Source organism: Benincasa hispida, chromosome 7 (genome assembly GCF_009727055.1).
Source record: "Benincasa hispida cultivar B227 chromosome 7, ASM972705v1, whole genome shotgun sequence".
Lineage (NCBI taxonomy): Eukaryota > Viridiplantae > Streptophyta > Magnoliopsida > Cucurbitales > Cucurbitaceae > Benincasa > Benincasa hispida.
The window spans coordinates 34,482,125-34,497,267 of NC_052355.1; the positions used below are offsets into that span (position 1 = coordinate 34,482,125).

Below are 15,143 nucleotides of genomic sequence, written 5' to 3' on the forward strand. Positions count from 1 at the left end.
AAAGGAATGTAAAAAAAAAGAAAAGAAAAGAGGAATATAAGGATGATACAAAATGAATGAATTTGCCTCTTTTCTCTTGGTACTTATTGTTATAATTTGTACACCTTTTGTCATCAAATATGCAAATATAATTAGTATGTTGTTAATTAAAATTCCCATCCATAATTGTATGTACATACAAATGGGCCAATTCACAAAATCCAAGGTTTTTGCAACTATTTGTGTTAGTGAAAGTGTTATATTATTGTTAATTATTTTTAATCAATACCAAAGCTATTGGGTACACTTTGGTATATGGCTTTAATGAATGATATCATGATTATGACTGTTCCATGAATAAATAAATCTCTCCCAAAAGTTCAAACAGACTTTAGGGAAAATATATAAAACGTTCCTAGCAAACTTAGATGAAAAATCTATATCTATATCAATAACAATGTCACATTCTTTATTTTTATAAAAATGATGGAATTTTGGTTTAAAATAATAAATGAAGGAAAATAAATTTTATTACTAACTTTTAAATATTTCATTTTAATCCTTAAATTGAATTGAAAAAGCCGATCTAATGCTTAACATTTATTTTTTTCTATTACAAAATTACTCATAAACTTTGCATTTTGTTTAAAATGCTCTGATTCTTCATGATATTTCAAATTACTCCTTGGAATAGTGATCTTTACAAAATTTGATGAAAATTGGGCCGTGAAATTCTACGACGAAATAAAAATTGAGACTTGAGCACTGCCAAGTTCCAAGTCTCAATTTTTATCTAATATTCTAAAAAAATTCAACTCTAACAGTAGTGTTAATTTTGAAACATTTATGAAATTTAATAATGTTATAACATTTGAAGCAGGTATATTTTTAAATAAAAAAGCAGTTTAAAGGATAGTTGCAAATATAATAATCAGACATAAAATATTAACAAATATAGTAAAATTTAGAATCAACTCTTGGAGTTATTAGTGATAGATTATATCGCTAATAGGAATTTATCACTAATAAATTTTGCTACATTTAAATTCTTTTAAATTGTTGCTATATATATATATAGTTGTTAACCCTAAAGTGCTATCGATTGCAATTATAATTTTTTATACACATTTTTAATACTTGGTAGATATTTTAACCCATTAAAAGCACAAACCCAATCAAATTCAGGTAAACTTACGAATGATAATTAACAACCTAATCCATAATTAATCAACTAAAGGTTAATGTTAATAACCCTAAAAACTAAGTGGAAAAAAAAAATGAAATGATGGGTAATAGAAATAAGTATGATAAGTTAAATTTGGGCATTGATTTTTCTTCAAAGGCTGAGGAATTTGAATACAGTGCGCTCCAACTTTCAAATGCAATTGGGATCCTTGTGATCAAACGGCTATAAAACTAAACAAACAAAAAAAACTCAGCATGTGAATCTCTTTAAGCTTATTGATATTCAAACTTTGATTTACAAATTTCTCACTCTTTCACTTTCTCCAAAAAGCACTTCCTTCTTCTTCTACTTCATCTTCTTCTTCTTTTGTTCTCTATAAATACTTCCTCCATTCTCTCCTCTTTTTGAAGCCTTACATATTTTTATTAACAACTCTTCTTTTTCATCATTATTCCTTCTTGTCTAAGTGATAGAATAGAATAAAAATCCTTGTCTGTCCATTACTTTTTCCAACTTTTTTGCTTTCTCCCTCTTCTTTCTTCCCCTATTGATTTTAAGCAGAATTGTCGGATCTGATTACCACCCATCTCTCAAAAATGCAGTTTCCGAAATGGGTATTGCTTTTTCTCTGCTTGTGTGATGTCTTGCTAGCTGTGTTGGTTGCAGAGACGACGATGACGACGGTGGCGCCGATGGCGCCAGTTTGTGCAGTGGAAGATAGAGCTTCATTGTTGAGCTTCAAGGCAAGAATTGTGCAGGACACCACGGATATTCTAGCATCGTGGACAGGAACGGACTGCTGTAACGGCGATTGGGAAGGTGTGACCTGTGACGCGAGGGGGCGAGTGACGAGCTTGCAGTTGCAAAGACCAGAAAAGAATAGTGAGTTCTTCATGAAAGGCACACTGTCTGCTGCTCTTGGCAATCTGCATTTTCTTGAGGTAATTGTGATAAGTGGAATGAAGCATATCAGTGGTTCAATTCCTGAGAGTTTAACATCTCTGTCCCATTTGACTCAACTTGTCCTAGAAGACAATGCCCTTGGAGGGACCATCCCTTCAAGTTTAGGTCACTTGTCCTCTCTTCAGATCCTCTCTTTGAGTGGCAACCATTTGACAGGGCAGATTCCACCCACCGTAGGAAATCTTATGAACCTTCTCCAGCTAAATTTGGCAAGAAATTCACTTTCTGGTCCAATTCCACAGACTTTCAAGACCTTCCCTAGCTTGCAATACTTTGATCTCAGCTCCAACAAGCTCTCTGGTGCCCTCCCAGATCATGTGGGTCAGTTCAAAAACCTCACTTATATTGACCTCTCAAACAACCAACTTTCAGGGCCAATCCCCATCTCCATTTTCAGCTTGCCCAAGCTTTTGGACTTGTTATTAAGCAATAACAGACTTACTGGAAACATTCCAGTCCAAATTGAAGGCCTTAAATCGATTACCACTCTCTCTCTCAGTGGCAATCAACTTAGAGGTCAGATACCAGCTTCCATTTCGAAGCTTCAGAATCTATGGAATCTAAACCTATCAAGAAATGGGCTGTCAGATCCATTGCCAACCATTCTTGCAAGCCATATCCCTTCACTTTTGACAATAGATCTCTCTTATAACAACTTCATTTTTGAGACAGTTCCTGATTGGATCAGAAACAAGGAACTATCAGAAGTGCATCTTGCTGGGTGTGGCCTCAAGGGAGCCCTCCCCACCTTCAGAAAACCTGATTCTATAACCTCCATAGACTTCTCAGATAATCAATTCACAGATAGGATTTCAAGTTTCTTGACAAACATGTCAAGCCTGCAAAAACTCAATCTCTCAAACAACCAGCTGAAATTTAACCTTTCAGAACTCAAGTTGCCAAATGTTCTCTCCTCTCTAGATCTTCACTCAAATCAAATATCTGGGTCACTCTCAAACATCTTAAACAGTAAAACCAGTGGCTTTTTGGAGGTAATTGATGTATCAAAGAATCAAATTACCGGCATCATCCCAGAGTTGAACTCTGGCTTGGGATTGGAGGTCCTGAACATAGGATCAAACAAGATCACCGGCCACATTCCGAGCTCAATCTCGAACCTGGGAGAGTTAATAAAGTTAGATATTTCAAGAAATCAAATACAAGGAACAATCCCCATGAGTGTTGGAGCATTGGTGAAGCTTCAATGGCTGGATATCTCCATTAATTCTCTCACAGGCAAAATACCAAACACCTTGTTGGCAATCGAACGGCTTCGACATGCGAACTTCAGAGCGAACAGATTGTGCGGAAAAATCCCTCAAGGAAGACCGTTTAATGTGTTTCCGGTCGCCGCTTATGCCCATAATCTGTGCCTTTGTGGGACGCCATTGCCGCCCTGTAGAGAAACAGAAGAATGGAAAAGGAAGACGAAGCAGTGAAAAGAAAGATGAAAAAAAGACTGCCCATTACAAGAATGGCTTCTTTATTGTGGCTCATCATCTCAAATGAGCCCTGCCATGGCGTTGAGGAGCTAGGGATAATAAGTTCCATCCATTTGTTTTTCTTTCTTATTCTTCATCTTCTTGTTGATTTGATTATATAGTTAACTTATCTTGTTTACTTATTCATATTTCATACTACTCTATTGAGGAAAACATAAAAACAAATTTCTTGTTTTTTTTTTTTTTTTTTTTGGGCATCAAAGCGAAATTTGATTTTTTGTTTTTAGTTTTTAAAAATTATGTATTCTACTTCCAAATTTCTTGTTTTTTTTTTTTTTTTTTTGGGTTAAAAATATACTCTTTTTTTACTATACAAGAGAAATGAAAAACTAAAAACAACGACATGCAGCAACTATCGAAGAATGTAGTTCTGGAGAATTGTCTTCAAGCCAAATCAAGAACAAACGATATTTTTGGACATGAGAAGCAAGTTCGTGAATCATAACATTATTTTGATTAACTAACAGCTTAGTCCTTAAACTTTAATGTGCAATACAATTTAGTAAGCAACATAGTTTAATTGTCATAAAATAAATGCCTTTGCTAAGAGATTAGATGTGATGTTTGAATCTTCTACCTTATAAAACCTAGTGTGTCAGAAACTAACTACGATCTCAAATGTTGATGGTTTAATTTTTCATTCTATAGTTATTAAATTCAAATAAGAATATATATATATATATGGATAACAATTTAATTATCTAGTTATATACTAAAATTAAAATAAAATAATCCACTAGTCACCTTTGAAGATAAGAAATATATATAAACTATCAAAATTAAGACCCTGTTTGATCTTGCTTTTAGTTTTTGTTTTTTAAAATTAAGCCTATGAATATACTTTTTATTAATAGTTTAAAAAATTAAATCAAAATTTGAGAACTAAAAAAAGTAGCTTTCAAAAAGTTATTTTTGTTTTTGTAATTTGACTAAGAATTCAACCATTGTGCTTAAGAAATAGGTGCATTGTTAAAAATATTGATGAAATAGATTTAATTTTAAAAAATAAACTAAAAATCAAATGATTACTAAACGAGACCTTAACTTATTTATTAATTCACGTGGGTGAGATTTTTCACTATAAAACTACAATGTTTATAAATTTAAAAGATGGTGATACACTGTTATGTTGAAAGTCTATCAATGAAAATAGTAAAAACTTGATTAGATTCATTGTGCAATAAATACATTTGGTTGAATTTGAATTTAAAAAAGAATAGTTATTAATTATGGCTGCCAATATGGCAACTATTTTTATGCTTATGAAATAGATATAACTGTTTATTTTTTTAAATATTAATTTACCTTATGCACTTTGAGGATTCTATTAATTTAAATCATAAAGTAGTAATTACATCAATTTAAATTCATATTTCAAATGGATACAACTTCAAAATTCTATTGATTTTTTTTTTTTTTTTTTAAATCATGCATCTAAGCATTCTAAAATCGTTTTTGACTAATTTACATTTAAGCATTGAAAATAGTTTTCAAACTCACCCAAACTTTTTAAAATGATTTTGTATTTTGCAAAGGAAAATTTTTAAAATGTTGTTTTTTAATTTATTATGATCGTCCAAAAATCCACTTTTGATTATCTTAAATCATTTCAGCTATACTAAATAAACTTTAAATTGTAAATTCTTTTTTTCTTTTCCCCAAATGTTCTTATCGAGAAAAAGTGACTTTATTTAAAAAAGAAAAGCAATTTTGTTTTCAAAAGCTATTCCAAACCCACAAGTAGTTTGGGGACAAAACGGTGGAAGGAGTTTGGGCCATAGAAATTTAAAACGGCCCATAGTTGGGAAAATGGGCTTCAGCCTTGACCTATGAGCCCAATCCAAATATTAAGTAGTGGGATTTTTCTTTTTTCTTTGGCTAAAGCATGGTAATTAACTCTAAACTTTCTATGTTATTTCAATAATATCTCTGAACATTGGAGAAATAAAAAAAATACCTTTATCATTAGTTTTGGAATCAAACCACTAGTACTTTATTTTAAAAATATCTTTGAACTTTTTAAATTTTTACTAATATCCTTAATTTCTTTTTTAATAAAAGTTCGAATATATCGTTACTATTAATATACGCATGGAAACGGTTAGTATCTTATTTTTTAAAAAAATTAATCTTAGATTTTCAAAAGTTGTATTAATACTATTAATCTTTCAAATAATTCAAAGAAAAAAGGTAAAAAAAAATGCTCCCATTGTTAGTCTATCACTTTCTTTAAGTTATTGGAAACAACCTATTTTGAAACAACTCATATAGATATCTTTTTTCTTTTTCTTTTTTTTTTTTCCTTTTTTTATGTAGATACTCATTTTTCCTATTTGTTCTTACGTTAATTTTTTCAACAAAAAGATAAAACTCAAAATTTCAAGTTAAAACATAAAATTCCATAAATCTCACAAAGTTCCAAAATCAAAATCCCTCCTTAAACTGAACAAAAAGATAAATCACAAATACAAAAGGGCAAACAAAAGAATATTAGCTCCAATTATGGTGAACCTTCTTAACTAATCACAAACAATATAACATATTCATTTGAATTGTAAAAAAAGGATCACATAATCTTCATCGCTACAAATTTGGTAATACGCATGTTTTCTTTTGTTTTTCTCAATAGGTTATCGTCAAAATTATGACTCAAATCTTAATATTTCTCTAATTCCTAATGTGTCTCTCTTCTTGTATATTAAACTCAAACGATATATTAATATGCACTCAACTATTAACATATAACCTTGTTAAAATATTTAAAAGAATATTGGAGAAGATAGGGAAAAAATGAGGAAAAATAGGTGAGGAAAAATAGGTAAGTGTTTTAACAAGAGGAAAAAAAGAGCATTTTTAACCCTTTTTTCTTTTAAAAATAAGGGGTATGAAAGCAACTTTCAAAAGTTCATAGGCATTTTTGTATTAAAGTATTAACAATTCTATTCATATACTAATGGTCTGAACATTGTATGATTTTTTTTCCTCAAAGTTCAAGGATATTATTGAAATTTTTTAAATTCCAAAAGTATTAACATAATTTTTTATGCACTAGTGATTTTTAGTTAATTTATAATTATTAACTTAAAAAAATATATTTTTGTTTTTTTTCTTTTTTTAGATTTAAATCCTATTTTGGTTTCTAAACTTTGAATCTTGTTCTTTTTTTTTTTTTTTTTTTCCTTTAACTTTAAAAAACATCTATTTTAGTCTAAATTTAAAAATTGTTTATTTTGGTCCCTACTGTTAAAATTATGTTAACATTATAGAGATGAAATCTGTTTAAAAATCAAATTGCATATAACATGGTTGAGCAAGATGAAAATGAAGTAGAATATCAACAACCAACATACCAAAATAGTGAGTGACTAAAATCTTGGATGCAAAATAACCTTTGAGATCTCCTATAGAAAATCACTTTACCACCTAATTCAAAATCGAAATCCTGGATTTCTTAGCATGACTAACTTATTTGGCAACCTAGACATAAAAAAATATATATATAAAACATCTCACCATTATCTTTAAGAGTTAACAAGATCTTGATAGTAGGGACCGAAGTAAAGTACTTTTTAAAGGGATTAGAATAGACGTTTTTGAAAGTTTAAGGACGAAAATAAAACAAAATTCCAAATTTAAGAAACAAAATAGGATTTAAACTCTTTTTTTTTTCTATTAAAACCATATTAAACTTGAAAAACCTGCCCAATCCTTAAGATTCATGATATTATTTATTTGTTCGAGAGTGTAAACTTATTCCCCTCTCTTCTTTACCATTAAAGCTTTAGATTTGGAAGAAACACATATTCTTAACCCTATTATAGATTTTATATAAAAATATTTATCGTAAACAAAATAATGTTGTAATTCAAGGTTATTAACCAAGAAAAGATCACCTATTTTATGATTAAAATAATCTCTTTAATCAATGTGTCCATCCTATTTTATGATACCAAGGTTTCATTTTGAAAGACTCGATTTATACTTAACAACAATAAAAATGAGAAAAAGAAGAAGAAAAAACAATAAAAATAAAAACATATCATTCTAACATGAAACATATATGAAAAATCAAGTAAATTTAAATCAAGCATATAATCTATTACAAAGGCAAGGTAATTAAAATGAGAATGATTGTCACCTAATAAATTTTCCTTTCCTTCATGACTAAAATGCACTCAAAATTTACTTAAAAAGACAAAAAAAAAAAAAAAAAGGACTATAAATGAACAAAACATATAGTTTGAATCATTAATACATCAAACTCCAAAATTGAGGAAGTAGGGAAAAAAATTAATTATCATTTTAGAAGGTGATGATTCGACTCAAACTAAATTAAAATATATATTATCCCGATCATGATTTAATGGATAAGATACTTTCTAATATCTCATTATTTTCATATTTAGTTAAACTAAAAAAATAAAGACCATAAAGCTTGATAAACCAGTTAGGGTTTAAATTCTATTTTGGTTCTTCAACTTTAAATCTTGTTCTATTTTGGTTCCTATACTTTCAAAAACGTCCATTTCAGTCCCTAAAATTTAAAAAAAATACTTATTTTGGTCACTGCTATTAAGATTTTGTTAACTCTTAAACATAATGATGAGATGATTCGTATTTTTTGATAACTAAGCTGCCAAATAAGTTAATCATGCTAAGTAATCTAGGGTTTCAATTTTGAATTAGGTGGAAAAAACGATTTTTTATAGGAGATCTCAAGTCATTTTGCGTCCAAGATTTTGGTAGTTCACTATCTTGGTACGTTAGTTGTTGATATTTTATTTTACCTTTGTCTTGCTCAAACTATGCTAAATGCAATTTCATCCTTAAACATATTTTTCATCTTTAAAAAATTAACATAATCTTAACCGCAGAGACCAAAATAATTATTTTTTAAAAATTTAAGAACTAAAACAGATGTTTTTAGAAGTTTGAGGACCAAAATAAAAAATGATTCAAAGTTCAGAGACCAAAATAAAATTTAAACCAACTCTTATGTAGCTACGAAAAGAATGGAAAGAAAAAAAATATATATATAAAAAAGAAAGCAAAGATTGGCTGTTTAATTAATTAATTAATTCAACAAAAGAAACCAAAATTGCCATCGTCAAAGTTCAAAGCATAGCTGAAAGGGTCATAGTGGAAACTTAGGCGCCTCTTCTGGTGGGACCCTGCGCCATGTGCCGCCGGATCTCCGCCCTCACACGGCGGAAGAACCTCCTGATCATCCTCCTCTTCCCGCACGCCACCGCCATCTCCGGCCAGAAAATTAAAAAGAAAAAAAGAAAAGGGAAAAATTGGTTTTTTTTTTTTTTTTTGTTTTTTGGAGGATTTTTGAGAGAAATGGAAGGAGAAGAGTAAGAGACGGTAACACAGTGAGAGAGAGATATGGATAGTTATTGGGGTTTGGTCTTTTCATGTGCTTTTGAAAGCTACTTCTGATTCCAACTCTATTTGTTCTAATTTTTATTACAAATTCTCAAAAAAAAAATTTAAAAAATATTATATATATATATATATACCATAAATTTTCGATAAATTTTCGTCCACATTTTCATGGATTTGATATCGATATGAGGTGTGAGTTTAAATTTTCATTATAGTGTAGAAAAATCTATTTAACATAATAAACAGACAATACATGTTGGCTTGTTTAAAAATCGTAAAATATTTATTTATTAATTTAAATATTCTTTTTTTTATATATATTTTTCTTTAAAAATATCCATCAATATCAATATTTTATCTACATTTCTACCAATATATCTCTAAAATTAAGACCTTGACGTTAACATCAACATTCTTACAGATTTACATGACTTCTTTTTAGTTCAAATATATAGTTAAAATATTCATTTTGACATGCAAGTGACTTTTTTTAAATCAATATAAATAAGGAACCTTCTATTATATTTTAATGAAAAATTTCACCCGTAACAAAGTCAAAATATATAGATTAAATTATTGCATACTAAAATATAAATACTAAATTGTTACAAATTTACAAGTATAGAGACTTTGAATCATTACAAACTAAAATTCCAAAACTAAAATAATAACTAGTTCATAAAAGTTGAGATAGCAAAACAGGTTATTTGATTTCAAGGGAGAAATATCTTTTTCGTCCCTATATTTCAGGTTTAGTTTTCATTTGTTTCTTAAGTTTCAAAATGTTACATTTTTAGTCCTTATGTTTTGAGTTTGATTTAAATTTAGTCTCTAAAGTTTCAAAATGTTAGAATTTTACTTTTAAGATCTGATTTTTATTTCAACTTAATCACATGTTTCAAAATATACACTTTTAACCTTAGTCTTCACTAATTGCTCTGAAATTGTTACTGTCCATCAATTAATGTAAAAGAACTTAAAAATTTATAATTAATTAAGTTTCAATATTTTTCTAACACCATTAAAATTAAATTTTAAATTTTACTTAATGATTATTTTAAATTAATTAATAGAAATCAGTACCAAAATAGAAAGTGAATATTTAGTGAAAGTTCAAGGTTAAAAATATAAATCTTAAAACCTAGAGTCTAAATCAAAATCATTTTTAAAACTTAAGAATTAAAAGTATCATGTTTTGAAACTTAGGGGGACTAAATTAAAATCAAACTCAAAACTTATAAGATTAAAAATATAACTTTATGAAATCTAGAAACCAAATAGGATGTATACCGAAAACTTAAATAGGAATGAGGGGGGAAAATATTTTCCCCTCAATTTAACTAGATGAATACAAAGTAAAGTAGGAAAGTTGAATTGAAAGACCCTAAAGTAAGATTTAATGAAGGAATAGTAAAGATGGAGGAAAAAAGAGGTTTGTATTATAAATATTATAGAAAATAGATGTTCATGCTTAGTGTCCATGTATCATGTCCCAATTTTCTAAAGTGTTATCCCCATATCTTGTAAATACTCATTCTTAGTGCCCATGTAATCTACCTCATATTTTTCAAATTGCCTATAAATAGTGGCATTTGGTGGGTTTGAAAGATACACGTCCGACAAATTCCAAAAAATTTGGAGAAAGTGGAGATATCCCTAATTTGTTGTTTTTTTTATATTTAATTTTGTTATTTATTTTATTTTATATATTTATNAAAAAATTTAGAAAAAGTAGAGAAATTCATAATTTGTTATTTTTTTAATTTACTTTTGTTATTTATTTTATTTTATATATTTATATATATCATGTCTAATTTATTTTAATATGCATTTATTTATTATTATATTATATTATATTTAGTTTAATATTATATTTGATTGGTATCCGTGTTCTGATTGTGCTCCTCAAGTTCACAACACGTTATCAACACGAGCTCCTATCGTTTTCTTTGCTAAATATAGGTCCTAAAGGTATGTCGGTTTTTCCCTTTTCGTTATAATTAATAAATTTAATGTTATTTTATAGATTTAATATCTATTAAATTTCTAACATAAATACAATATTTTATTATAGTGATGCCATGACAAATCTTACAAAATTAGGATGTCACCCTTGATATTAACGACAATATTATTTGTCATGAGTGCTCGATGCTGAAATCCACTTGGATACTATGAACCTTGGAGAGACTATTAAAGAAGGAAATAAGATATCCAATCATGACAAAGCAAAAACTATGATTTTCCTTCGTCATCATCTTTACAAGGGATTAAAAATTGAGTATCTTACAATAAAAGATCCATGTATCTTGTGGAAAAATTTGAAAGAGATGTATGATCATAAAAAAATAGTTATTTTTCCTAAAACTCGTTATGAGTGGATGTACTTAAAGTTATAAGATTTCAAATCAGTAAGTGATTACTACTTTGCATTATTTGGAATTAGTTCGAAATTGTTGTCATACGGAGAGAAAATTACTGATGTTGATATGTTAGAGAAGGCATTTTCTACATTTCATATCTCGAATATGCTCATGCAACAACATATCAAGAGAAATGTTTTAAACAATATTATAAATTAATTTCACGTATTCTCATGGTCGAACAAAAAAACGAGTTATTAATGAAAAATCATTAATCTCGACTAATCGGAATAACACCATTCCCTGAAGTGAATGATAATAATCGCCATCGAGGTCATGGTCGTGGTCGAAGTCGTGACCATGGTAGATGAAGAAATAATTATTATTTTCGTAGTGGTTATTCTAATCATTCAGATTTCAAAAGAACCACACAGAATCATGATCACAAAAGAAAGACTCCACAAGATAAGAGTTCACAAAATGTTGAAAATAAATGCTTCCAATGCGGAATGATTGGACATTGTTCATGTACCTTTCGTACGTTAAAACATTTAGTTGACCTCTATCAAGCCTCTTTGAAGGAAAAAGAGAAAAATGTGAAAGTAAATTTTACATATCAGGATAATGACATATTTGATCTGTCCCATATGACAAATTTAGATGTGGCGGACTTCTTTGAATCTTCTTAAGAGAAAATCGATAGAATTAATGGAACATCAAGTATTTCATTTGACTTTGAAAATATCTAGACTTAATATTGTTTTTTTATCTCTATGTTTTTTTTTCTCTTAATAGATGTTAACCTTTATATATTCCAAATGTTATTTTTCTTATTGTAATTATTTTTCTTTTGGTGAAGAAACTTGGATCATTTTCATATGTTGAGTGACTAAAAAATGAGTAAAGAAGATCTATGTCTAGTAGAAAACGCAACTACACATACAATACTTACAAGTAGAAAATACTTTTCCAAACTAATAGTGCTATAAGCAAAAGTCAATAGAACCTGATTGAAGACTTTGGAAAAACATATATTATTTTTCCTAGAGGAACAAAATTTACAATTGACAATTGACAATACATTGTTATCTAGTCAATCATAGAGAAATATACTTAGTTTTAAAGATATATGTTGTAATGGTTATCATATTGAGACTGATAGAAAGAATAATATGGAGTATCTTTATATCATATCTACTGTCTCAAATGAAAAACGTATAATGGAAGAGTTGTCTGCTTTATCTTATGAATTATATTATACTTATATACGGGTAACTGAAACATATGCAACAAATAAACTTGAAGTTCATGAATTCAGACATATTTACAATTTGATATGCCAACTGGGTCATCCATGGTCTATAATGATGAGGAGAATTATTGATAATTCAAATGGACATCTATTGAAGAGCCAGAAGATTCTTCAATCTAATGAATTATTATGTGATGCTTGTTCTCAAGGAAAATTGATAATTAGATCATCATCAACTAAAATGGGGACTGAATCACCTACATTTTTAAAACGAATTCATGGTGATATATGTGGACTTATTAACCCACAAAGTGAACCATTTAGATATTTTATGGTACTAATAGACGTATCCAGTAGATGGTCACATGTGTGCTTATTATCAAATCGAAATCTTGTATTTGCAATATTACTTGCTCAAATAATTAAGTTAAAAGCATGATTTCCTTATTATACAATTAAGACCCCTCGTCTTGATAATGCTGGTGAATTTACATCCTAGGCTTTTGATAATTATTGTATGTCAATTGGGATAAATGTTAAACAACCTGTAGCTCATGTTCATATGCAAAATGGTTTAACAAAATCATCTATAAAACGTTTACAATTAATTGCTAGACCATTGCTTATGAGAGCTAAGATTCCTATATATGTATGGGGACATGCTATTTTGCATGCAGCGCCACTTATACGAATTAGGCTAGTATCTTATCATAAGTACTCGCCATTACAATTAGTTTATATCCATGAGTCAAATATTTCCTATATGAGAATTTTTGGATGTGCATTATATGTTCCAATTGCTCCACCACAACGTACTAAGGTGGGTCCTCAAAGGAGGTTAGGAATATATATTGGATATAATTTTCCATCAATTATCAAATATCTCGAACCCCTGACGGGTGATGCATTTATTGCACGATATTCTAATTGTCATTCTAATGAGACAAATTTTTCAACATTAAGGGGAGGAACTAAGAAGTTGGAAAAAGAAATTACATGGAATGCATCGTTATTGTCTCATCTAGATCATCGTATAGATCAATGTGACTTGTAGTTAAAAAGATAATTCATTTGCAAAATATAGCAAATCAATTACCAACTACATTTATAGATGCAACTAAAGTAACTAAATCACATATACCAGCTGCAAATATTCCACTGAAAATTGGTACCCCAACATAGCAAATTGTCACTAATGAGTCTGGAACACACCAGAAGCATGGTAAACCAGTGGATTCCAAAGATAAAAATCCTCATAAAAGAATAAATAATCAAGAATACTTGGTTGAGGATGTAAATACCAATGCAAAAATCCTCGACATGACTAGTGAGGAAGGTGAAATACCTAAAGATAATAATGAGATTTCAATAAACTATGTCATGACAGGAAAAAGATGACACCAAATTCATGTAGTTATTGACAACATTTTTATATACAATATTGCTCTTGATATTATATCTGAAAATGAGGATTCGGAACTAAAATCTGTTGAAGAATTTCGACATAGGAAAGATTGACTTCAGTGGAAAGAAGCAATCGAGGCAAAATTAAACTTACTTTCAAAACATCAGATTTTTGGACCAGTAGTCTGAACACCAGAAGGTGTCAAACGGATACAAATGGGTATTTGTGAGGAAAAAAATGAAAATAATGTGGTCACAAGATATAAAGCAAGACTAGTTGCACAAGGTTTTTCATAAATACCTGGTATTGATTATGAGGAGACGTATTCTCCAGTGGTGGATGCAATTACATTTACATATTTAATTTGTCTAATTGTGTATGAAAATCTGGACATGCATCTTATGGATGTAGTCACAACATATTTATATGAATATCTTGATAATGATATTTATATGAGAATCCCAGAAGGGTTTAAGGTACATATAAATCAAATTCTTGGGAAAGTTATAGAGATCATTATATGGATTGAAACAATTAAGACGAATATGGTACAATCGACTGAATGGATATTTGTTGAAAGAATGATATCAAAACAATTCAATATGTCCATGTGTTTTTATAAAAAAATCACAGTTGGGATTTGCTATTATAACTGTATATATTGATAATTTAAATATAATTGAAACTCCTGAAGAATTTTTAAATGAAATAAAATATCTTAAGAAAGAATCTGGGATGGAAGAACTTGGAAAAATAAAATTTTGTCTTGGCTTGTAAATTGAGCATTTAACATATGAATATTTGTTCATCAGTCAACTTATACAGGAAAAGTTTTGAAAATGTTTTATATGGACAAAACACATCCATTGAATATTCCAATGGAAGTTTGTTCATTAGATGTGAAGAAATATATTTCGACCTCAAGATGATAATGAAGAATTTCTTGGTCCTGAAGTACCATATTTTAGTGGAATAGGTACATTTACGTATCTTGCTATTAATAAAAGATCAGATATTGCATTTTCAGTAAATTTATGGGCAAGATATAGTTCTTTTTTTTTAACTAAAAGACATTAGAACATAATTAAGCATATACTCCGTTATC

The 15,143-nt window shown here is 28.9% G+C and overlaps 1 protein-coding gene across 1 annotated transcript; it reads left to right on the forward strand.

The window, feature by feature from the left end:
• The first annotated feature begins 1,272 nt into the window (after positions 1–1,272).
• On the forward strand, positions 1,273–3,752 carry LOC120080862 (LRR receptor-like serine/threonine-protein kinase FLS2). Its single transcript, XM_039035520.1, has one exon. The coding sequence runs from the start codon at positions 1,762–1,764 to the stop codon at positions 3,565–3,567; it is 1,806 nt and encodes a 601-aa protein (XP_038891448.1). The 5' UTR covers positions 1,273–1,761; the 3' UTR covers positions 3,568–3,752.
• Positions 3,753–15,143: the final 11,391 nt, after the last annotated feature.